Consider the following 25,785-nt stretch of genomic DNA (forward strand, 5'->3'; position numbering starts at 1 on the left):
TGTCCATGTCAGGAACTGTCCAGAGCAGGAGAGGTTTTCTATGGGGATTTACTACATTTCCTGTTGTGCGTACAGCAGCTGATAAGTACTGGAAGGGTTAAGATTTTTATATAGAAGTAATTTACAAATCTGTATAACTTTCTGGAATCAGTTGATTTGAACACAAATTATTTCCTCTGGAGTACTCCTTTGATGGGGTACTCCGCCGCTAGGCATCTTATCCCCTATTCTGAACAAACGCTGGGTTCCGGTGGCAGTGGTTGTGACGTCACACCACTCCCCCTCCATGCATGTCTACGCCCCCTCCCATGGATATGTATGGAGGGGGTGTGGCGTGACGTCACAACCACTGCCACCGGAACCTGTACTTGTGTGCCCGCTCCGGGCCACTACAACTCCCAGCAAGCTTTCAAGATTTACATTAGTAACAATTTAAGTCACTACATTCCCAGAATTTTTCTTTCTTTTCCTGCCTCAATGGTTCTGTATAGATTTCAGATCTATACATTTATTTATTTATATCTATATATATATATATATATATATAAATATGCCTACCTATATACTATTACTCCTATGTATATTGTAGTTGTTTCTTCTTTGTCTCATGCATGATTTTTTCTTTGTACTATTGTGTATTATTGTATGTATATTTTTTATTGTTATTTTAATTCCATCTTTATTTTTATCTTCATTCACTTGCATCTTAATTTTTATTCTTATTTTCATCTTGTATTTTTATTTATTTGCATCATTTATTTTGATTATTATTCAAGTTCATTTTTATTTCTATTATTTTTCTTTTTTTTTCTCTTTTGTACATTTTCTTAATTTTTATTATAAGTATTTGCATTTAATCCCACTGTTACAACATACAGTACGAATATTTATTTTTATTTTATTAATTATTTTTTATAAATTTTAAGTTAATTTTCATTTTTATTTCTATTATAATTATTTTTATTAAGTTTAAGTTCATGTTTATTTATATTATTTTTCATTTTTTTCTCTTTTGTTTCTTTCATTTTTATTATAAGTATTTGTATTTATTCCCTCTGTTACAACATAAAGAATTAACATTTTAATTTTATTATTTATTTTGATACATTTTTTAAGTTCATTTTTATTTCTACTATTTTAATTTTTTCTTATATTTTTCTTTTTTGTTTATTTTTCATTTTTATAATAAGATTTGCATTTAATCCCACTGTTACAACATAAAGAATTAATATTTTTATTTAATTATTTATTTTTATACATTTTTCAAATTTTCATTTTCGTTTATATTATTTTTCCTTTTTTCCGTTTTTCTGTCTTTTGTTTTATTTTTTCATTTTTATTAAGTATTTGCATTTCGTCACACTGTTACAACAAATAATTAATATTTATTTATTATTTATTTTTAAAAAAATTTCAAGTTCATTTTTATTTATATAATTTTTTTTATTATAAGTATTTGCATTTATTCCCACTGTTACAACATAAAGAATGAACATTTTATTATTTATTTTTAGTAATTTTTTAAGTTCATTATCTTTTTTATCTCTATTATTATTTTATCTTTTTTTTCTTTTGTTTATTTTTAATTTTTATTATAGGATTTGCATTTAATCCCACTGTTACAACATAAAGAATGAATATTTAAAGGGTGTGTGTATGTGTGTATATGTGTGTGTATATATATATATGTGTGTGTGTGTGTGTATAGTACATTTATGGTTACTTAAACAATCCCTGTTTGCTGCTGAAGAAGGAGTCTCATACTTTGAAACACGTCAGGCTATTTAATTTTAAACTGTGATGTACTACAGCAATTCTAAAAACTATTCCCGCTACTATCTGCCCATCATGCTGTCTATCAAAGTTACGCACGCCTTAGCGCCTTAGAGATGCAAGGACGCCGCACGCTCAACTGACTATCTCAATAAGGGGGTTACATCCTCCAGTGATATCTACACCTAATGTCCCAGCCGAATTCCTGCCAGTGTGGCCTATTTAGGCCTCCTTTATATATATCTATCAGGCGTTTCCCTCTGGCACTGTAGAAAATGTCTGAGAAGACAGACAAAGGATTGTAACAAGACATTACGGCACTTGTAGTCCCCTCCATTCACACCACGCCCCCTCCATTCATTGTTCCCATAGACATAAATGGAGGGGGCATGGCGTGACATCACGAGGGGGTCATGGTGGGTGTCACCAGGGGTCATGATGTCACCGCCGTCCACACCAAGCGTCCCAAACATAATGTTCAGAATCTGTTTAGAGAGACAGAGCTCGGCACTGCACGTCACTACGGCTATAATGTGGCAATCTCCCCTGTAATGCAGATGATCTGACACAAGTTTGCGACCTTCAATTTCTGGGGTGCTCAAATCCACAAGAGAACAGTCGCAGAAGATGAATGGCACCCACCAGATTCCAGATGTGAAGGTAAGATTTATTCAATGAAAATGCACGAATACATACATGGCATGGGGAGAGCACGGACGCCATCCACGCCGGCGGGGATAGCTATTTCTTGCGCTGGGCGCACTTCCTTGGACCACTTCCCCACTGTTATTGGAGCAGGTGTTAAAAATCAGCGTCCAATTTTTATTGGTTTTAATTTTGCACTATTCACATTGGTCTGTTAAAACCGTTCCGGTGTGAGTGGGCGTATGTTTTAACAGACCAATGTGAATAGTGCAAAATTAAAACCAATACAAAAGTTAGTTAGAAACATACCCTTCAAGAGCATACAGTAAAGTTTGCAATGCCCTTTATAAGGCGAAGAAACGTTTCCAGCTGCAGTACCCTGAAAGTTTTTCTTCCGGATGGCACATTTATGGCCTACCAGATGCCGACAGCAGCAGAAGACGCTCCTCAGGATGTACTGGCGGATGCCTCCCGCCCTTCCCGTCGCTCTCCATCACCGAAGGGGCGCGGAGAAACTACATCCAGGTCCTTCCGGCGTAAAGAGGATCACACAGGCTCACTGGTCGACACTAGGAAACGGAGGAAGTCGGCGGGAAGACGGTGCAGATCATCTTCCTTGGACTGAGTAGCCATTTCTTGATCTTATTGTGCTTTCTATTAGCTGAAGGGGGATCGGGACTGTTGTTGGTCGTTCTTACATTACCTTGTTGTTCCGGTTTCTCTAAGGGTTGTCTACTATTTTACTGGTACCTCTAGAGTCTGGAAGTTTTCCCTCCCCCATCTCATGTTGTTTCTAGTTTTGTTCTCATGAATGCTCCGATTTGGTTAACGCTGCATATGTACCTTGTTTGCTTCCTGGGTGGGTCAAGTTTTACTATTCAGGGGGGTGCAGGGTCGGGGCCCTTGACTCCTGATATGTTTGAAAAAGTGAAGTCTCACACCCCACTGATGGCGGACCATTTTCCACCCTGGGCGCACGTTCTCTCTGGATTTTCTTTATTTGTATTGTTTTTGTGTTCTTCGTTCGTCTCTTGTCCTGTTTTTTTGTCCTGTTGACTCCCCTCAAGACTTCGTTGTCTCTCTCTGTAGATGGTCTGTTTGTGCCTGCTTGATGGCTTCTCCCGTTCCATCTGCCCTCCTCTTCCGCACCTTACTTACCGTTATTTCCACTTTCCTACCCTGCTCTCTTTTGTCTATGCCTCTGCTCCTCTCTCCCCTCCCAAGCTCCTCTGGGATCACTGTGCATTATTTAATCTCATGGAATGTACGGATTTACGGTCCCCACAAAAACGAATGGCTGTTATGCGTTTACTGAAACGTCTCCTTCCTGATGTTGTGCTCTTGCAGGAGACTCATCTTGCCGAGGGCGACTTTCACAGAATGCAGTAACTGTGGGTGGGCAGGGTCTTGGGATCACCAGCAGTAGATGGCAAGTCTGGGGTATTGACACTGGTACATAAGTCGTTCCCCCACCGTTTGCTCTCACACGGAAGGGACTCAAAGGGGCGCTGGTCTCATATTCAACTGGAACACTCCGATCAGACTTTTAGCATCTATAATGTTCATGCTCTCAATTGTAATAATGCTTCTTTTTTCAATTCCCTAGCAGACAAGGTTAACCTGAACTCAATAGAGGATACCCTTGTGGACAGGAAAAGTTCAGCTACACCACCAGTGGTCATCCGACAGAGTGATAGAGTTCTCCCCCCATTTTTGTCTCAGACGGGTTTGCAGGACGCGTGGCATCATCTTCACCCTGACGGCCGTGAGTACACACATTATTCACACGCACATGGCTCCTTGTCCCGCATTGACTATTTCCCCGATGGTCTTAGAGCTAATGCCATCTAGCCCCAAGGGGACCAATTTTCTCTGGCGTTTTCCATCATTCTTAACTAAGGATTAGTCCCTTCTGGACCTTTTGGGTGGATGGTGGCTGGAGTTAGAGACCGACAATGCAGTGCATATAGACAATCCTACCCTTTGCTGGGAAACTGCAAAAGTAGTGCTTAGGGGCAAGATTATGGCGTATAGTTCCTCCCTAAAACGTAAGACTCAGGAGGGCCATGATGTGGCTAGTGCTACTCTCTCAGCAGCCTACTCTCGCTTTGTTGACTCCCCCACCCCGTACAATGAACTTAAATGGCAGGAAGCAAGGTCATCGTACGAACTCTGGTTGGATAGGAGGGAGCGCATTTATAGATCTCACTTTGAGGTGGAATTGTTCAAGCATGGAAATAAAGCGGGACGTCTTATGGCCAGGTTGGCGAAAGGGGCTCATATACCAATGCATATCTTAGCTTTGAGGGATTCTCAGGGAAGGATCAGCCATATTCCGCGGTCTATCAATACTGTGTTAGGCTCCTAGTATACCACACTTTATTCTACACCTACCCCCACCGATACGGAGGGGGAAAGGTTTTTGGACAGTCTTGCCCTGCCGACTTTGTTGGAGGAGCAATGTAGAGCTAAATGCAGTAGTGACGGAGGTGCGCTCAGCGATTAGATCCTAAGCTAACGGTAAGGCTCCAGGGCCAGATGGCTATACAGGTGAATTCTATAAGCCCCTCGTAGATAAGATCACTCCCTCTTAAACCGCCATCTTTAATATCGCCAGTTGTCCTCCGCAGCTAAAATGGCATATATTCCCCAAACCGGGTAAGGACCCCTTAGAACCGGGCTCCTACAGGCCAATTTCCCTAATTAACCAGGATGTGAAGTTACTCTCAAACATTTGAAGCTTTAGTAGGGGATCACCAGGTGAGTTTTGTTAAAACAAGATCAGCGGGCAACAATATCCATAAGGTATTAACGGTTATGGATAGTGTCCGGGGCAGGCCTCAACCAATTTCCCATCCTGCTTTGCTTACTCTTGACACAGAAAAAGCATTTGACAATGTCCGGTGGGATTGGTTGTGACTGGTGCTAGACAGATTTTGGATTACGGGTCCCTTCATATCGGGCCTTTATGATGGTCTCACAGCCAAAGTTTATACTCCAGGTATCCTTTTCCCGTTCCTTCCGCTATTGAGAATCACTCGGCAAGTATGCCCCCTGTCCCCATTATTGTTTGACCTGGCAATAGAGCCTCTGGTGCGATTCCTTATTGCCTCAGATATACATAAAGGTTCCCAGGAACGTACGTTGTCCATGTTTGCTGATGACGTCCTTCTCTATCTTAGTGAACCAGAGAGGGATGTTCCTAAAATTCTGGAATTCCTGTCCATGGTGGGGCGCTTCATGGGTTATAAGATCAATGCCTCTAAGAGCATGCTGCTGCCCTTGGGATTTACCACCCCTAGATGGTTAACAGCGGCCGGGGATTTGGGAGTGGCGGTGAGCACCTCTTTCATAACATACCTTGGTATCAGAACATCTGATAAGCTCTATTCACTCAACTATACCCCCCTCATCAAGCGCATGCTCGCAGAACTGAAGAGATGGGAGAATCTAACGCTTTCTTTCCTGGGCCGCTGTCATCTCATCCACATGATTAGTTTCCCATGTTTATTGTATCTGCTTCAGACCCTTCCTTTCCTATTTAAATATAATGACATTTGTCGTCTTAATTCCCGCTTTATATGGCCGGGCAAGCGTCCGCGTATAGCCTTGCAAAAGCTCATGCTCTATAGGGTGGAGGGGGAAGTCAACTTCCCGGATATTCGGGGTTATAATTTGGCATGTTTATTTCGTCATGTACTGGACTGGCTCCAGGATACCACATTCTTTTCCAACAACAAAGTAGAGAGAGTATTGGCGTCGCCATGGTCGCTCACTGCACTTCTGCACACCTCTTATGCCAGGTTAGACGGTTGTTAAAGGGGTACTCCGCCCCTAGACATCTTATCCCATATCCAAGGATAGGGGATAAGATGTCAGATTGCAGGTGTCCCGCTACTGGGGACCCCTGCGATCTCTCCTGCAGCTCCTCTCCAGAGCTCCGTTTGCTCCGTGGCTGATGACTCTCGATACAGGGACCGGAGGTTCATAGCGTCATGGCTTCGCCCCCTCATGACGTCACACCACCTTAATGCAAGTCAATGGGAGGGACGTGGCTGTTGCCACGCCCCCTCCCATAGACTTGCATTAAGGGGCGGGGCACGACATCCGAGGGGAGGAGCCATGATGTCACGAACAGCTGGCCCCTGTCATCAGCCACGGAGCAAACTTAGCTCTGGAGAGCTGATGACTCGGGGAGCTGCAGGAGAGATCGCTGGGGTCCACAGCAGCGGGACCCCTGCGATCAGACATCTTATCCCCTATCCTTTTGGCCTTCCTTTTCTTCTTTCGAAAAGGATGCCCCTGCGTGGTCACCCTGAATTTCCGCAATGTGACTCCTCTTCGTGGTTGCACCTCTTGGTGCCCTAGTGTGCCTTGTGCTCCTGTGCGCAAAATCCATTTTGCTTCACTTTAAAGTAGCGCTTTTTTTTCTGTCCCTTCCGTCTCTTACCGTTACCCTTCCTATCCCAAAGAACTCTAGTGCCTTGGGATCGTTGTTATGTTTTTCTGACATGTGTTTAATTAATTGTGTAGAGCCTTTCTGGGTTTTTTAATGAATGAATATCCTCCCAGAATCGTGTGTGCATGGGCCTTACAGCGCAACCTATGTAGAATCTGCCACATGCACACGATGCCGTAAACCACATAATTAGTACGACAACAGACAAAATCTTTTACTTTGACGGCACAGCCATATAGAGAGTAATTCCTGCCATTTTTCAAATGGCAACCCCAATTACATCCCCCACATTTATAGTTCCCTATAAGAAAATGGCAACACCAATTACATCCCCCACAGTTATAGTTTGTCTTGTCCACAGTGCTCTCTGCTGACACCTCTGTCCGTGTCAGGAACTGTCCAGAGCAGCATAGGTTTGCTATGGGGATTTTCTCCTGCTCTGGACAGTTCCTGATACCGACATCAGGCGTCAGCAGAGAGCACTGTGGACAAGACAAATTCAAAAAGAAAAGAATTTCCTCTGTAGCATACCGCTGTTAATAAGTATTGGAAGGGAAAAGATTTTTTAATAGAAATAATTTACAAATCTGTTTAACTTTCTGGCACCAGTTGATTTAAAAAACAAAAAAAAAAACATTAAAGTAAACAGACATTCAATTTTCGTCTCACTAGTGTCACTGAAAGGGCTAAACCCCAACGGTCCTATAGAGACCGGTAGACTTCCTTCATCCTTACTGCTACACATCATTTCGATTCAGATTACAAACACTATTAAACAAATCAAGTTCAAATTCTAGCTCATCAGACTTCTCAGGGAAACCAAAATTCAGTCCTCTTGAGAAAACAGCTCTCAACATTCCATCTGTCAGATTGATAATCATGGTATCGTGTATCTGAGACATCTCTAGATCTCCTTCTGTTACTGTCGCCAGGAAACTTTTTCCTTTTCCATCCTCTTTTCTTGTCGTTTCCTTTTTCTTGAGTGCCCCCTTTGCACTCTGCGCCTAAAGGGACACTTGTGTGAGTGGAGTAGACTTGGAGGGAGCTGTTTTATGGTAATCTTCAGACCCGCTGGATTTGGACTCTTTTGTCCAAAAATCCATAGCATGTTTAGTAGTGTTCTCATTGGTTGCGTTTTGTTTGTTTTTTGGGGATTTTTCCATGTTTTTCTTCTTCTGTTGCTTTTATTGCTTATATTTCGAGTGAATGCCTTCCCTGTTACAAAATCAATTTTGTCTCTGAGGTATTTATCCTTTTTTTTGCTCTTTAACCACTTAAGGACCCAGGACGTCCTGAGTCCGCTCCCGTTCTATAAAGCGGGGCCACTAACAATGGCCGGGACCCGTGGCTATCAGATTTGTGCCGCTATTATTCCTTTAGACGTGGCGTTCAAAGTTGATCACCGCATCTAAAATGAAACTAAACTAATGCCGGTTAGCTCCAGGGGCTGTTCGGGACCGCCGCGGCGTCCCCAACAGCTGTAGGACATGAGGAGGGTCCCCTTACCTGCCTCCTGGTGTCAGACCGCCGAATGACTGCTCAGTGCCCGAGTTCCAGGCATGAGCAGTCAAGCAGAAGAATCATTGATCAATGCTTTCCTATGAGAAACCATTGATCAATGTAAAAGATCAGTGTGTGCAGTGTTATGCCCCATATGGGATAACAATGATCAGTGTAAGAGATCAGTGTGTGCAGTGGTATAGTCTCCTATGGGATAACAATGATCAGTATAAGAGATCAGTGTGTGCAGTGGTATAGTCTCCTATAGGATAACAATGATCAGTATAAAAGATCAGTGTGTGCAGTGTTATAACCCCCTATGGGATAACAATGAACAGTGTAAGAGATTAGTGTGTGCAGTGGTATAGCCCCATATGGGATAACAATGATCAGTGTGTGCAGTGTTATAGTCTCCTATGGGATAACAATGATCAGTATAAGAGATCAGTGTGTGCAGTGGTGTAGCCCCCTATGGGATAGCAATGATCAGTGTGTGCAGTGTTATAGTCTCCTATGGGATAACAATGATCAGTATAAGATCAGTGTGTGCAGTGTTATGGTCTCCTATGGGATAACAATGATCAGTATAAGAGATCAGTGTGTGCAGTGTTATAGGTCCCTAAGGGATAATAATGATCAGTATAAGAGATCAGTGTGATCAGTATTATAGCCTCCTATGGGATAATAATGATCAGTATAAGAGATCAGTGTGTGCAGTGTTATAGTCTCCTATGGGATAATAATGATCAGTATAAGAGATCAGTGTGTGCAGTGTTATAGTCTCCTATGGGATAATAATGATCAGTATAAGAGATCAGTGTGTGCAGTGTTATAGGTCCCTATGGAATAATAATGATCAGTATAAGAGATCAGTGTGTGCAGTGTTATAGGTCCCTATGGGATAATAATGATCAGTATAAGAGATCAGTGTGAGCAGTGTTATAGTCTCCTATGGGATAATAATGATCAGTATAAGAGATCAGTGTGTGCAGTGTTATAGTCTCCTATGGGATAATAATGATCAGTATAAGAGATCAGTGTGTGCAGTGTTATAGTCTCCTATGGGATAATAATGATCAGTATAAGAGATCAGTGTGTGCAGTGTTATAGTCTCCTATGGGATAATAATGATCAGTATAAGAGATCAGTGTGTGCAGTGTTATAGTCTCCTATGGGATAATAATGATCAGTATAAGAGATCAGTGTGTGCAGTGTTATAGTCTCCTATAACATTGCAAAAGAAAAGTGAAAAAAAAAAAGTTAATAAAGATCAATTAACCCCTTCCCTAATAAAAGTTTGAATCACCCCCCTTTTCCCATTTAAAAAAAAATTGTAAATAAAAATAAACATATGTGGTATCACCGCGTGCAGAAATGTCCGAATTATAAAAATATATTCTTAATTAAACCGCACGGTCAATGGCGTGCGCACAAAAAAATTCCAAAGTCCCAAATAGCGTATTTTTGGTCCCCTTTTATATCATGAAAAAATGAATAAAAAGCGATCAATACAAAAATGGTGGCACTAAAAACTTCAGATCACGACGCAAAAAATGAGCCCTCATACCGCCCCGTATGCGAAAAAAAAAAAGGGGTCAGAAAATGACAATTTTAAACGTATACATTTTCCTGCATGTAGTTATGATTTTTTTTCCAGAAGTGCGACAAAATCACCTATATAAGTAGGGGATCATTTTAACCGTATGGAATAAAGAGAAGGGGTCATTTTTACTGAAAAATGTACGGTGTAGAAACGGAAGCCCCCAAAAGTTACAAAATGGCGTTTTTTCTTCAATTTTATCGCACGATTTATTTTTCCGTTTTGCCGTAGATTTTTGGGTAAAATGACTGATGTCATTACATAGTAGAATTTGTGGCGCAAAAAATAAGCATCATATGGATTTTTAGGTGCAAAAAAAAAACTAAAGTTCAAAAACGGAAAAACCCCGGGTCCTTAAGGGGTTAAAGGGTACCTTCATCAAAAAAAACTTTTGATACATTATAGATTTATGTAGAATTGCATGCTATTAAAAAAATATGCTTCTTTCTAATTAATTTTTCACTTTGAAAAAATGACCATTAGGGGTCTCCCTACCAGTCCTGGCTGCAAGCCTTTTTTTAGATTTCGGAATCATGCTGGAGTCCTAAATCTCAGACTATAGCCGGGACACAGACAAGCTCAGCACTGCTCCCTGACAGGTGATGCCTTATGTGGAGGAACGCCGATGCCTTGGGTTGATGTCCTGTCCGGAGGAATGCCGATGACTAGGGGGTGATGTCCTGTGTGGCGGATCGCCGATGCCTAGGGGTGATGTCCTCTGCGGAGGAATGCCGATGCCTAGGGGTGATGTCCTCTGCGGAGGAATGCCTAGGGGTTGATGTCCTGTGTGGCGGATCGCCGATGCCTAGGGGTGATGTCCTGTGCGGAGGAATGCCGATGCCTAGGGGTGATGTCCTCTGCGGAGGAATGCCTAGGGGTTGATTTCCTGTGCGGCGGATCGCCGATGCCTGGAGGTCTTTATGTTTTCTTCCCGTGAACCAGGGAAGATGGAGAGAAGGTGAATCAGAGAAAAGGGGCTCAGGTTGTTCCCAGAGATCTGAAAATAAGTTTGGAAAAGGACTCTGGGCCAGAACTGGGAATTCAAGGGGCAATGGCAGCAAATATGGAGCACAGAACCCCGTCCCGTCCCGCACCATCAGGGAATTAGGGAAAAATGATGTGGGGAAAGGCAGGAACACTTTACCAGAAAAAGCACACAGCACTTAGGAATTATCGGGGCTCCCAAAGAAATGAATAGAGCACGTGCCGTCTACCGATAGACAGCACACAATCCTCACTGAGAGCCGGGTTCCAGCGGATAAGTTAATTTCTGCTGGAGTTCTCCTTTAAGCTATCAGAATCGGATGACGTTCACAGCCCCATGGGAGGAAACATTATTAAATAACTGATTATGTGCTGTAGCCCAAGATGAAACTAGCGCAGTCAGGTTCCCTTTAAACCCTCTTCTGGATGTTTAATGTTTTTAGAACCCAAAAATATTTTTCCTTTTATAGCATTTTTCACATTCCAAACAAGACCAAATTTTTACAAATAAAACATCAAAATGTCTTATCTCCTGTGTGAATTCTCTGATGATGGCTTAGTTTTTTCTTTAGTAATGAAACATGTGGCTCTCCTGTGTGAGTTCTCTCGTGTCTAACAAGATTTGATTTTCTTGAGAAACATTTCCCACATTCTAAACATGAATGCGGCTTCTCACCCGTGTGACTTCTCTCATGTATAACAAGCTCTGATTTAGTTATAAAACATTTTCCACATTCTGAACATGAATACGGTTTTACTCCTGTGTGATTTCTCTCATGTTTCACAAGAATTGATTTTCTTGAGAAACATTTCCCACATTCTAAACATGAATACGGCCTCTCCCCTGTGTGAGTTCTCTCATGTAAAACAACCTCTGTTTTAGTTGAAAAACAATTCCCACATTCTGAACATGAATATGGCTTCTCTCCTGTGTGAGTTCTCTCATGTATAACAAGATGTGATTTATTTCTAAAGCATTTCCCACACTCTGAACATGAATGTGGCTTCTCTCCTGTGTGACTTTTCTGATGTCTAACAAGATGTGACTTATCTATAAAACATTTTCCACATTCTGAACATGAATGTGGCTTCTCTCCTTTGTGACTTTTCTCGTGTCTAACAAGATGGGATTTACTTGACAAACATCTCCCACACTCTAAACATAAAAATGGCTTTTCTCCTGTGTGACTTCTGTTATGTAAAGCAAGCCCTGCTTTACTTGTAAAACCTCCCACATTCTGAACATGAATATGGTTTCTCTTCTGTGTGAAGTCTCTGATGATTAATTAATACAAATGTATCAGTAAAACATTTCCCACATTCTGAACATGGATATGGCTTCTCTCCTGTGTGACTTCTCTCATGTCTAACAAGCTTTGATTTACTTAAGAAACATTTACCACATTCCAAACATGAAAATGGTTTCTCTCCTGTGTGAGTTCTTTGATGTAAAACAAACCCTACTTTACTCGTAAAACCTTTCCCACATTCTGAACATAAATATGCCTTATTGCCTGTGTGATTCATTTCATGTCTGACAAGCTGTGATTTCTGTACAAAACATTTCTCACATTCTGAACATGAATATGGCTTCTCTCTTACGTGAATTCTCCCATGTTTAACAAGACTTGATTTACTTACAAAGCATTTTCCACATTCTGAACATGAAAATGGCTTTTCTCCAGTGTGAATTCTCTCATGTATAACAAGATCTGTTTTGCTTACAAAGCATTTTTTACATTCTGAACATGAGAATGGCTTCTCTCCTGTGTGACTTTTCTCATGTCTTAGAAGATGTGATTGCTTTATGAAGTATTTCCCACATTCTGAACACACATACTGCTTCTTTCTTGTGTGACTTTTTCTATGTGTATTAAGACCTGATCTTTTTATAAAACATTTCCCACATTCCTCACAATAGAAACCTTTCCCATGTTCCAGATCTGTCCTTGTGGTAACAATGTGTGGTTGGTCAGGAGAAGGTTCCTCATGATCAGAAGAATTATTATAGGATAGATCTGGATGGACATTAGGGGTAAGGAGGTCTTCTCCTGAGGAGCGCTCCATGATCTCTCCATCTTGTCCTGAGGAGCGCTCCATGATCTCTCCATCTTCTCCTGAGAAACGCTCCATGATCTCTCCATCTTCTCCTGAGGAGCGCTCCATGATCTCTCCATCTTCTCCTGAGGAGCGCTCCATGATCTCTCCATCTTCTCCTGAGAAACGCTCCATGATCTCTCCATCTTCTCCTGAGGAGCGCTCCATGATCTCTCCATCTTCTCCTGAGGAGCGCTCCATGATCTCTCCATCTTCTCCTGAGGAGCGCTCCATGATCTCTCCATCTTCTTGTTTATTATTCAGGGATAACATGACGTTTCCCTCAGAATTCTTACTGGGATTTCCTGTTGAGAAATAAAATAACAGAATCAGTTTTGATCCCAACTACTAAGTTGAGAAATTGATAACATTTCTATTGTTTTCATGCAGTTTATGGAGTAGACTCCTCCTACTTTCAGACCATTAAGGTCACATGACCACATTTACATATAAAAAAGGAAAATAATCATCTGCTCCCTGTCAGTCACATGACTAAAGGAACCAGGTGAATATAAAACAACAAGTATCCATCACATCCCCATACAACATATATATTATACTGTCTGCAAAAGAAGAAGAGAAAAACCCCAATCTACAAGACCCTGAATCATTCTGTATATACAGGTAATAACTTGATATGATGGTCACAAGAATATTACCGCCTTATCAAGTTGTGTATGATGCAAAAATGGTCAGGATTCACATCTTTACCCAACCTTGTCTGTCCATCAAGCCCGTCCTCACAGTGGACCCTTCAGTACCAAGTAGGCATCACTTCAACCACAGAAAGGCATATAGCTCCATCCAGTGGACAGCACAGGAGCTGTGCCGATATAATATATAGCCAACATCCCACTGAAATGGTCGAGATCAGAGATAATGCTGATCATGGATGTTTTACCCTCCAGCTGTCCCATCACAGAACACTACAGCGTCAAATACACACTAAGCCCACAATAGGAAACAAGGGCAGAGATATGCATATCAATGAACTAGCATGCCTATATAGACAAAGGAGAGGTACAGTGGGGCAAAAAAGTATTTAGTCAGCCACCAATTGTGCAAGTTCTCCCCCTTATAAAGATCAGGCTGTAATGTTCATCATAGGTTATAACCTCAACTATGAGAGACCGAATGAGAAAAAATCCATAAATCACATTGTCTGATATTTAAAGAATTTATTAGCAAATTATGGTGGGAAATAAGTATTTGGTCAATAAGAAAAGTTCATCTCAATACTTAGTTATATCCCCTTTGTTGGCAATGACAGAGGTCACATGTTTTCTGTCTTCACAAGGTTCTCACACACTGCTGCTGGTATTTTGGCCCATTCCTCCATGCAGATCTCCTCTAGAGCAGTGATGTTTTGGGGCTGTCGCTGAGCAACACGGACTTTCAACTCCCTCCAAAGGCTTTCTATGGGGTTGAGATCTGGAGACTGGCTAGGCCCCTCCAGAACCTTGAAATGCTTCTTATGAAGCCACTCCTTCATTGCCCGGGCGGTGTGTTTGGGATCATTGTCATGCTGAAAGACCCAGCATCGTTTCATCTTCAATGTCCTTGCTGATGGAAGGAGGTTTTCACTCAAAATCTCACGATATATAGCCCCATTCATTCTTTCCTTTACATGGATCAGTCGTCCTGGTCCCTTAGCTGAATAACAGCCCCAAAGCATGATGTTTCCACCACCAAGCTTCAGAGTAGGTATGGTGTTCTTTGGATGAAACTCAGCATTCTTTCTCCTCCAAACACAGCGAGTTTTTACCAAAGTAGATCTTTGGTTTCATCTGACCATATGACATTCTCCCAATACTCTTCTGGATCATCCAAATGCTCTCTAACAAACTTCAGACGGGCCCGGACATGTACTGGCTTAAGCAGAGGGACACGTCTGGCACTGTATGATTTGAGTCCCTGGCGGCGTAGTGTGTTACTGATGGTAGCCTTTATTACTTTGGTCCCATTTCTCTGCAGGTCATTCACTAGGTCCCCCATGAGGTTCTGGTATTTTTGATCATCGTTCATGTGATTAATTTGACACCACAGGGTGAGATCTTGCGTGGAGCCCCAGATCGCGGGCTATCAGTGGTCTTGTATGTCTTCCATTTTCTAATAATTACTCCCACATTTGATTCCTTCACACCAAGCTGCTTGCCTATTGCAGATTCAGTCTTCCCAGCCTGTGCAGGTCTACAATTTTGTTTTTGGTGTCCTTCGCCAGCTCTTTGGTCTTGGCCATAGTGGAGTTTGGAGTGTGGCTGTTTGAGGTTGTGGACAGGGGTCTTTTATACTGATAAGTTCAAACAGGAGCCATTAATACAGGTAACGAGTGGAGGACAGAGGAGACTCTTAAAGGAGAAGTTACAGGTCTGTGAGAGGCAGAAATCTTGCTTGTTTGTAGGTGATCAAATACTTATTTTTCACCATAATTTTTTCACATTCTGTCTCTCATAGTTGAGGTTATAACCTATGATGAAAATTACAGCCTCTCATCTTTATAAAAGGGAGAATTTGGACAATTGGTGGCTGACTAAATACTTTTTTTTGCTCCACTGTATATCTGTATGGTGCATGCACCTTGGGAAATGGGAGGGTGTTAACCCCCTTAAAGCCCATCAAGAAATTTCCATTTTTACGTTTTCGCTTTTTCCTCCTCGCCGTAACGCTATTATTTTTCCCCATACAGACTCATATGAGGGCTTGTTTTTTGTGTGACCAATTGTTCTTTGTGATGACATCACTCATTTTACCATAAAATCTATGGTGCAAACGAAAACTTATTATTTATAGTGGGGAATTGATACGAAACCCACAATTTTTCAACTTTTGGAGGGTTTATATTTTATGCAATTTACGGTAAAACTGACTTTTTTATTCTGTGGTCAATAAGACTAAAACTGTACCCAAGTGTAAACGCTTTTGTATTGTACTACTAAACTTTAACAAAATTAGAATGTTTAAAATCCTCCTCTTCTGACACCTTTATAGCTTTATTTTTCCATAAACGCGGTTATATGACGGTCATTTTTTGCGCCGTGATTTGTAGTTTGTCTCTGCACCATATTTGGATTTTTGTGATCTTTTTGATCAATTTTTTTTTTTTTTTTTTTTTTGCGGGATGTGATGTGACCGAAAATCAGCAATTTTGGACTTTGGTGTTTTTTTTACATTTATGTCGTTCACCATAAGGGATCATTAATATTTCAATAGATCAAACACTTCCTAGACACGGCGACACCAAATGATATGTTGATTTATTTTTTATTTGTGTATTTTTTTTGTAAAATGGGAAAAGAGAATTTTTTTTATTGGGAGAGGTGCTTATTCACTTTTATTGAAACTTTTTTTTTTTTTTTAACACTCTTTTAGTCCCCACAGAGGACTATCTATAACAATCATTAGATTGCAGATTATCTCGGTCACTGACTACATCCCCAAAATGCTCCAGGATTCTTCTACTGGACTCCCGAATTGTTTTTGTGATATATAATATTCCACATATACAGTTAGACAAATACAACAACCCCGCTGATTTACAGTGGACAAAGCCCCTTCCCAAATAGGTTTTATGTGTGAAATGTTCTGTATATTTGGAGCAGAAACTGATGAATCGGAAAGCTCTACAGTTGCGGTAGCAGAAATCCCATTGTCTGTGCTAGACAGTCACGACCCTTCCCTTTGTGGTGATTCCATGTGGATCCAGACAAATCTATCCAAAATTTACCATCAGCCCCAAGATTTACACTGAAATTACATTTGAAAAAAGTTGTAACTTGGACACAGACTGAAGCATAACAGTGCTGTATTACTGCTTGACATAGAACAATACCCAGAATTATGGAGGAACAATTAACAATTAGATACATGCAAAAGAATGAGTGACGTCCGTTTCATAAGGATCCATAGATGACCCTGGAGAGGATCTCTATATAGTCACCTACCTCAGGTCCTGATTATACATAACACAGGGGATCACTGGGGACTGAAGGGTTAATGTAATGTAGATCTAAGGTGGAGCCTCCCCTGAAGAAACCTCTGAATTCCCTCTGTGATCCATTACTACATACCTGGGACAACACCTCCTGGAAATATTACATACCCGGGACAACACCTCCTGGAATTATTACATACCTGGGACAACACCTCCTGGAATTATTACATACCTAGGGTAACACCTCCTGGAATTTCCTCCTTCACTTCCCTCATACACGGGTGATGGCCCCTCATCCTCTCTTCTTCATCCACCACTTTATTATTAGTCAGATCTCCCCCCTGATGTGACATATAGAACAATTCACTACAATACAGCAGACAGGAGGAGCAACAGAGACCCCCAAAATCTACCCCCACATCTATGACTGCAGGACCCCCCTATAGAGATATAGGATCAGCCTCATCTACCTGATGCTTCTCTGGGACATTTCCCTCTGGACAGTCCTGGGAATACAGAGGGCGGGGACACCTCTCGGGTGGATTTCTATCAATGACTCCATCTGTAGGGAACACACAGTGATGAATAGATTATTCCATGTGATGATCAGATGATGGGTGTAGTAGTATCTAGGAGACCCTCCACCAATAAAAGTCTCCCCCTCCTTACACTGCTGATTGGCCCAGAAATCCGTCTCCTCTTCTGGTTCAACTTTAACCTCAACCTTAATATCCATCAGATCTTCACCCTAAAGAGCAAAAAAAATAAAAAAAATAAAAAAAAGTGGCTCCCGAATTCCAGGAGAGAAGGGGAGGGGGAGAATACATGTCCTCCTCCTCCTTATTTCCTTCTTCCTCCTTTATCTCCACAGGTTGTTTTCCTCAGTTATTCTGCCCAGTAACAACTGTTCTGCTGAGAGATGGATTCCTGCTTCTGATTGGAGGATCAGATTCTGCCCGGTAACAGCTGTTCTGCTGAGAGATGGATTCCTGCTTCTGATTGGAGGTTCAGATTCTGCCCGGTAACCATGATCTTCTGCCCAGTGATGCTCCAGCCCAACAACAGCATTCTGATTGGCTGGAGGCCCATTGGCGGGAAAAGTATTTCCCTTCTATACTGGGCTGTGGTGTCTCCAGCTCAGTCACCTGTGGGAAGATTAGAAGAAGCCCCGCCCTCCCCCTTTTATTTCACTTTCCTTTCCATCACAATGTTTTATAGAAGAGGTAAGTGACCCGAGAAGTCATGGGGACATGTCTATTATTATATCTTATTGGGGTTTTGCTATTTTATTACTATGACTTTGGTTTGAGGCTTTGATATTTTGATCATAGTTATTTATTTATTCTTGCATGAGCAGAGTCGGGGAGCCGGGCAGGAGATCGTGGTGGTCCCTACCCAGATCAAATGGAGTTCCCCTTTAATTAGAGTGCGACCTATGGTGCCATGATCAAGGATTCAATCACTTTATGGTCATATTTTGGAGACTTTAACGCCATCTACCTGATGGTTCTCTGGGACATTTCCCTCTGGACAGTCCTGGGAATACAGAGGACAGGGACACCTCTCGGGTGGATTTCTCTCAATTACTCCATCTGTAGGGAACACACAGGGAATGAATACATCAGTGCTGGATAGATTTCTATGTCACTAGGTAGTGAAAGTGATATATATATATATATATATATATATATGTCTCTTCTTACCTTGTGATGTTCGGGGCCGGTGATCCTCCATCATGACTATGTCCTGGTACAGATCCTTGTGTCCTTCTACATACTCCCACTCCTCCATGGAGAAATAGACCGCCACATCCTGACACCTTATAGGAACCTGACACACAATGATACCGTCATCACCAGACCCCTCCATTACTGTATAATGTCCCAGCAGTGTCACCTCTCTAATCATCACCAGACCCCTCCATTACTGTATAATGTCCCAGCAGTGTCACCTCTCTAATAATCACCAGACCCCTCCATTACTGTATAATGTCCCAGCAGTGTCACCTCTCCAGTAATCACCAGACCCCTCCATTACTGTATAATGTCCCAGCAGTGTCACCTCTCCAGTGATCACCAGACCCCTCCATTACTGTATAATGTCCCAGCAGTGTCATCTCTCCAGTCATCACCAGACCGCTCCATTACTGTATAATGTCCCAGCAGTGTCACCTCTCTAATCATCTCCAGACCCCTCCATTACTGTATAATGTCCCAGCAGTGTCACCTCTCCAGTCATCACCAGACCCCTCCATTACTGCATAATGTCCCAGCAGTGTCACCTCTCCAGTCATCACCAGACCCCTCCATTACTGTATAATGTCCAAGCAGTGTCACCTCTCCAGTCATCACCAGACCCCTCCATTACTGTATAATGTCCCAGCAGTGTCACCTCTCCAGTCATCACCAGACCCCTCCATTACTGTATAATGTCCCAGCAGTGTCACCTTTCTAATCATCACCAGACCCCTCCATTACTGTATAATGTCCCAGCAGTGTCACCTCTCCAGTCATCACCAGACCTCTCCATTACTGTATAATGTCCCAGCAGTGTCACCTCTCCAGTCATCACCAGACCCCTCCATTACTATATAATATCCCAGCAGTGTCACCTCTCCAGTCATCACCAGACCCCTCCATTACTGTATAATGTCCCAGCAGTGTCACCTCTCCAGTCATCACCAGACCCCTCCATTACTGTATAATGTTCCAGCAGTGTCACCTCTCCAGTCATCACCAGACCCCTCCATTACTGTATAATGTCCCAGCAGTGTCACCTCTCCAGTCATCACCAGACCCTTCCATTACTGTATAATGTCCCAGCAGTGTCACCTCTCCAGTCATCACCAGACCCCTCCATTACTGTATAATGTCCCAACAGTGTCACCTCTCTAATCATCACCAGACCCCTCCATTACTGTATAATGTCCTAGCAGTGTCACCTCTGCAGTCATCACCAGACCTCTCCATTACTGTATAATGTCCCAGCAGGGTCACCTCTCCAGTCATCACCAGACCCCTCCATTACTGTATAATGTCCCAGCAGTGTCACCTCTCTAATCATCACCAGACCCCTCCATTACTGTATAATGTTCCAGCAGTGTCACCTCTCCAGTCATCACCAGACCCCTCCATTACTGTATAATGTCCCAGCAGTGTCACCTCTCCAGTCATCACCAGACCCTTCCATTACTGTATAATGTCCCAGCAGTGTCACCTCTCCAGTCATCACCAGACCCCTCCATTACTGTATAATGTCCTAGCAGTGTCACCTCTGCAGTCATCACCAGACCTCTCCATTACTGTATAATGTCCCAGCAGTGTCACCTCTCTAATCATCACCAGACCCCTCCATTACTGTATAATGTCCCAGCAGTGTCACCTCTCCAGTCATCACCAGACCCCTCCATTACTGTATAATGTCCCAGCAGGGTCACCTCTCCAGTCATCACCAGACCCCTCCATTACTGTATAATGTCCCAGCAGTGTCACCTCTCTAATCATCACCAGACCCCTCCATTACTGTATAATGTCCCAGCAGTGTCACCTCTCCAGTCACCACCATACCCCTCCATTACTGTATAATGTCCCAGCAGTGTCACCTCTCCAGTCATCACCAGACCCCTCCATTATTGTATAATGTCCCAGCAGGGTCACCTCTCCAGTCAGCAGCTCAGTGATCCTGTGGGTGAGTTCTAGGATCTTCTCCTCATGTATCAGTGAGTGAGGTGGAGGCTCTGTGATGGGGCCCCGGGCCCTGCTCCGTCCTCCTGACTCATGGAGATGGCTGCTGGGGGCCACACACTCCCCCCATGTCTTCTTCACTATGGTGTAATCCTGTGTATGGAGAGAGACAATGAGGGGACTCACCCCATTATTCCTCCCCGACTACAAAGAGGAGATTGTGCCCCCTGTATAGAGCTCTAGTGAGCACATCTGGAATACTGGGGTCAGTTCTGGAGACCTCACCTACAAAGAGACATCCAGAACATAGAGCGGGGCCAAAGATGGGGGACAACAATGGTGGAAATGTAGATGGGGACAACAATGGTAGAAATGTAGATGGGGGACAACAATGGTGGAAATGTAGATCGGGACAACAATGGTGGAAATGTAGATGGGGACAACAATGGTGGAAATGTAGGTGGGGGACGACAATGGTGGAGATGTAGACGGGGGACGACAATGGTGGAGATGTAGACGGGGGACGACAATGGTGGAAATGTAGATGGGGGACAACAATGGTGGAAATGTAGACGGGGGGACAACAATGGTGGAAATGTAGACGGGGGGACAACAATGGTGGAAATGTAGACGGGGGGACAACAATGGTGGAAATGTAGACGGGGGACAACAATGGTGGAAATGTAGACGGGGGGACAACAATGGTGGAAACGTAGACAGGGGACAACAATGGTGGAAACGTAGACAGGGGACAACAATGGTGGAAATGTAGATGGGGACAACAATGGTGGAAATGTAGATGGGGGACAACAATGGTGGAAATGTAGATGGGGACAACAATGGTGGAAATGTAGACGGGGGGACAACAATGGTGGAAATGTAGACGGGGGGACAACAATGGTGGAAATGTAGACGGGGGGACAACAATGGTGGAAATGTAGATGGGGACAACTATGGTGGAAATGTAGATGGGGACAACAATGGTGGAAATGTAGATGGGGACAATAATGGTGGAAATGTAGACGGGGGGACAACAATGGTGGAAATGTAGATGGAGACAACAATGGTGGAAATGTAGATGGGGACAACAATGGTGGAAATGTAGATGGGGACAACAATGGTGGAAATGTAGACGGGGGGACAACAATGGTGGAAATGTAGACGGGGGGACAACAATGGTGGACATGTAGATGGGGGACAACAATGGTGAAAATGTAGATGGGGGACAACAATGGTGGAAATGTAGATGGAGACAACAATGGTGGAAATGTAGATGGAGACAACAATGGTGGAAATGAAGATGGGGACAACAATGGTGGAAATGTAGATGGGGACAACAATGGTGGAAATGTAGATGGGGACAACAATGGTGGAAATGTAGATGGGGGGAAAACAATGGTGGAAATGTAGATGGGGGGACAACAATGGTGGAAATGTAGATGGGGGACAACAATGGTGGAAATGTAGATGGGGGACAACAATGGTGGAAATGTAGATGGGTCACCTCACCTCTCCAGTCAGCAGGTGGAGGATCTCCAAGGTGAAGTGTAATATTCTCTTAGTCATCTCATTCCTGTCCTTGTCCATCCTTGGGGTTCATTCAGGAGAAGAGGAGACAACTGGATCAGCTGGAGGAGAAGAGGAGGAGCCTGAATCACAGAACAAGTGATACACTGTAACAAACCTCCTCCTCATGTAATCTCCTTACTACTGGGATGACACACTGTAACAAACCTCCTCTTCATGTAATCTCCTTACTACTGGGATGACACACTGTAACAAACCTCCTCCTCATGTAATCTCCTTACTACTGGGGTGACACACTGTAACAAACCTCCTCCTCATGTAATCTCCTTACTACTGGGGTAACACACTGTAACAAACCTCCTCCTCATGTAATCTCTTACTACTGGGGTGACACACTGTAACAAACCTCCTCCTCATGTAATCTCCTTACTACTGGGATGACACACTGTAACAAACCTCATCCTCATGTAATCTCCTTACTACTGGGGTAACACACTGTAACAATCCTCCTCCTCCTCATCTAATCTCCTTACTACTGGAGTGACACACTGTAACAAACCTCCTCCTCATGTAATCTCCTTACTACTGGGGTGACACACTGTAACAAACCTCCTCCTCATGTAATCTCCTTACTACTGGGGTGACACACTGTAACAATCCTCCTCCTCCTCATCTAATCTCCTTACTACTGGAGTGACACACTGTAACAAACCTCCTCCTCATGTAATCTCCTTACTACTGGGGTGACACACTGTAACAAACCTCCTCCTCATGTAATCTACATACTACTGGGGTGACACACTGTAACAAACCTCCTGCTCATGTAATCTCCTTACTACTGGGGTGACACACTGTAACAAACCCCCTCCTCATGTAATCTCCTTACTACTGGGGTGACACACTGTAACAAACCCCCTCCTCATGTAATCTCCGTACTACTGGGGTGACACACTGTAACAAACACCCTCCTCATGTAATCTCCTTACTACTGGGGTGACACACTGTAACAAACCTCCTCCTCATGTAATCTCCTTACTACTGGAGTGACACACTGTAACAAACCCCCTCCACATGTAATCTCCTTACTATTGACTGCCCGACCAGGACCTGCTCTGTATCTGCTGGATAGTGGAGGTGTAGGACCTGTGATGATGTCACAATCATGTGACCAGTGCCTGTGGGAGCGGAGCTCAGCAGGATAGAAGAGATTGTTAATGAGGGACCTGTGAGGATGGTCATGACAGGAGTGGGCGGGGCTCAGACCTAGGAGAGGTTTAGCGGTGGTGAAGGACCTGTGACGATTTCACAATCATGTGACCTGAGTGGGGGGAGTTTAGTGAGATAAAGATGACAGCATTGCAGGAGTACACTGTAACTGAGGATAAGGAGGTTTGTTACAGTGTGTCACCCCAGTAGTAAGGAGATTACATGAGGAGGAGGATTGTTACAGTGTGTCACCCCAGTAGTAAGGATATTACATGAGGAGGAGGTTTGTTACAGTGTGTCACCCCAGTAGTAAGGAGATTATATGAGGAGGAGGTTTGTTACAGTGTGTCACCCCAGTAGTAAGGAGATTATATGAGGAGGAGGTTTGTTACAGTGTGTCACCCCAGTAGTATGGAGATTACATGAGGAGGAGGGTTGTTACAGTGTGTCACCCCAGTAGTAAGGAGATTACATGAGGAGGAGGTTTGTTACAGTGTGTCACCCCAGTAGTAAGGAGATTACATGAGGAGGAGGTTTGTTACAGTGTGTCACCCCAGTAGTAAGGAGATTACATGAGGAGGTTTGTTACAGTGTGTCACCCCAGTAGTAAGATTACATGAGGAGGAGGTTTGTTACAATGTGTCACCCCAATAGTAAGGAGATTACATGAGGAGGAGGTTTGTTACAGTGTGTCACCCCAGTAGTAAGGAGATTACATGAGGAGGAGGTTTGTTACAGTGTGTCACCCCAGTAGTGAGGAGATTACATGAGGAGGAGGTTTGTTACTATGTCACCCCAGTAGTAAGGAGATTATATGAGGAGGAGGTTTGTTACAGTGTGTCACCCCAGTAGTAAGCAGATTACATGAGGAGGAGGTTTGTTACTGTGTGTCACCCCAGTAGTAAGGAGATAACATAAGGAGGAGGTTTGTTACAGTGTGTCACCCCAGTAGTAAGGAGATTACATGAGGAGGAGGTTTTTTACAGTGTGTCACCCCAGTAGTAAGGAGATTACAGGAGGAGGAGGTTTGTTACAGTGTGTCACCCCAGTAGTAAGGAGATTACATGAGGAGGAGGTTTGTTACAGTGTGTCACCCCAGTAGTAAGGAGATTACATAAGGAGGAGGTTTGTTACTGTGTGTCACCCCAGTAGTAAGGAGATTACATGAGGAAGAGGTTTGTTACAGTGTGTCACCCCAGTAGTAAGGAGATTACATAAGGAGGAGGTTTGTTACAGTGTGTCACCCCAGTAGTAAGGAGATTACATAAGGAGGAGGTTTGTTACAGTGTGTCACCCCAGTAGTAAAGAGATTACATGAGGAGGAGGTTTGTTACAGTGTGTCACCCCAGTAGTAAGGAGATTACATGAGGAGGAGGTTTGTTACAGTGTGTCACGCCAGTAGTAAGGAGATTACATGAGTAGGAGGTTTGTTACAGTGTGTCACCCCAGTAGTAAGGAGATTACATGAGTAGGAGGTTTGTTACAGTGTGTCACCCCAGTAGTAAGGAGATTACATGAGGAGGAGGTTTGTTACAGTGTGTCACCCCAGTAGTAAGGAGATTACATGAGGAGGAGGTTTGTTACAGTGTGTCACCCCAGTAGTAAGGAGATTACATGAGTAGGAGGTTTGTTACAGTGTGTCACCCCAGTAGTAAAGAGATTACATGAGGAGGAGGTTTGTTACAGTGTGTCACCCCAGTAGTAAGGAGATTACATGAGTAGGAGGTTTGTTACAGTGTGTCACCCCAGTAGTAAGGAGATTACATGAGGAGGAGGTTTGTTACAGTGTGTCACCCCAGTAGTAAGGAGATTACATGAGTAGGAGGTTTGTTACAGTGTGTCACCCCAGTAGTAAGGAGATTACATGAGTAGGAGGTTTGTTACAGTGTGTCACCCCAGTAGTAAGGAGATTACATGAGGAGGAGGTTTGTTACAGTGTGTCATCCCAGTAGTAAGGAGATTACATGAAGTGGCTTTTATTTTTAACCAATTAAGGACTCAAGGTTTTACCGTTTTTGCACTTTCGTTTTTTCCCTTCTTACCTTTTGAAAATCATAACTCTTTCAATTTTGCACCTAAAAATCCATATGATGCTTATTTTTTGCGCCACCAATTCTACTTTGTAAGGACGTCCCCACCACTACTGGGGTGACACACTGTAACAAACCTCTTCCTCATGTAATCTCCTTACTACTGGGGTGACACACTGTAACAAACCCCCTCCTCATGTAATCTCCTTACTATTGACTGCCCGACCAGGACCTGCTCTGTATCTGCTGGATAGTGGAGGTGTCCCATAGGGGACTATAACATGCATTACACTGATTGCAGACACTGATCAATGCTATACCATAGCATTGCATTGATCAGCGTTATCGGC

The 25,785-nt window shown here is 43.1% G+C and overlaps 1 protein-coding gene across 1 annotated transcript in view; it reads right to left on the minus strand.

Annotated features, from left to right (window-relative positions):
- Positions 1-12,037: 12,037 nt before the first annotated feature.
- LOC130299795 (uncharacterized) overlaps positions 12,038-25,785 on the minus strand; it is a 79,403-nt gene continuing 65,655 nt past the window's right edge. Inside the window, exons 13-19 of the mRNA XM_056551492.1 lie at positions 20,646-20,819; positions 18,693-18,819; positions 18,490-18,581; positions 17,659-17,737; positions 17,460-17,551; positions 17,222-17,330; positions 12,038-13,363 (exon numbers count right to left, since the gene is read on the minus strand). Coding sequence (XP_056407467.1) covers positions 12,177-13,363; positions 17,222-17,330; positions 17,460-17,551; positions 17,659-17,737; positions 18,490-18,581; positions 18,693-18,819; positions 20,646-20,819 — 1,860 coding nt within the window. The 3' untranslated portion in view covers positions 12,038-12,176. The remainder of the gene's footprint in view (positions 13,364-17,221; positions 17,331-17,459; positions 17,552-17,658; positions 17,738-18,489; positions 18,582-18,692; positions 18,820-20,645; positions 20,820-25,785) is intronic.

This window comes from Hyla sarda, chromosome 1 (genome assembly GCF_029499605.1).
Source record: "Hyla sarda isolate aHylSar1 chromosome 1, aHylSar1.hap1, whole genome shotgun sequence".
Taxonomy (NCBI): Eukaryota; Metazoa; Chordata; class Amphibia; order Anura; family Hylidae; genus Hyla; species Hyla sarda.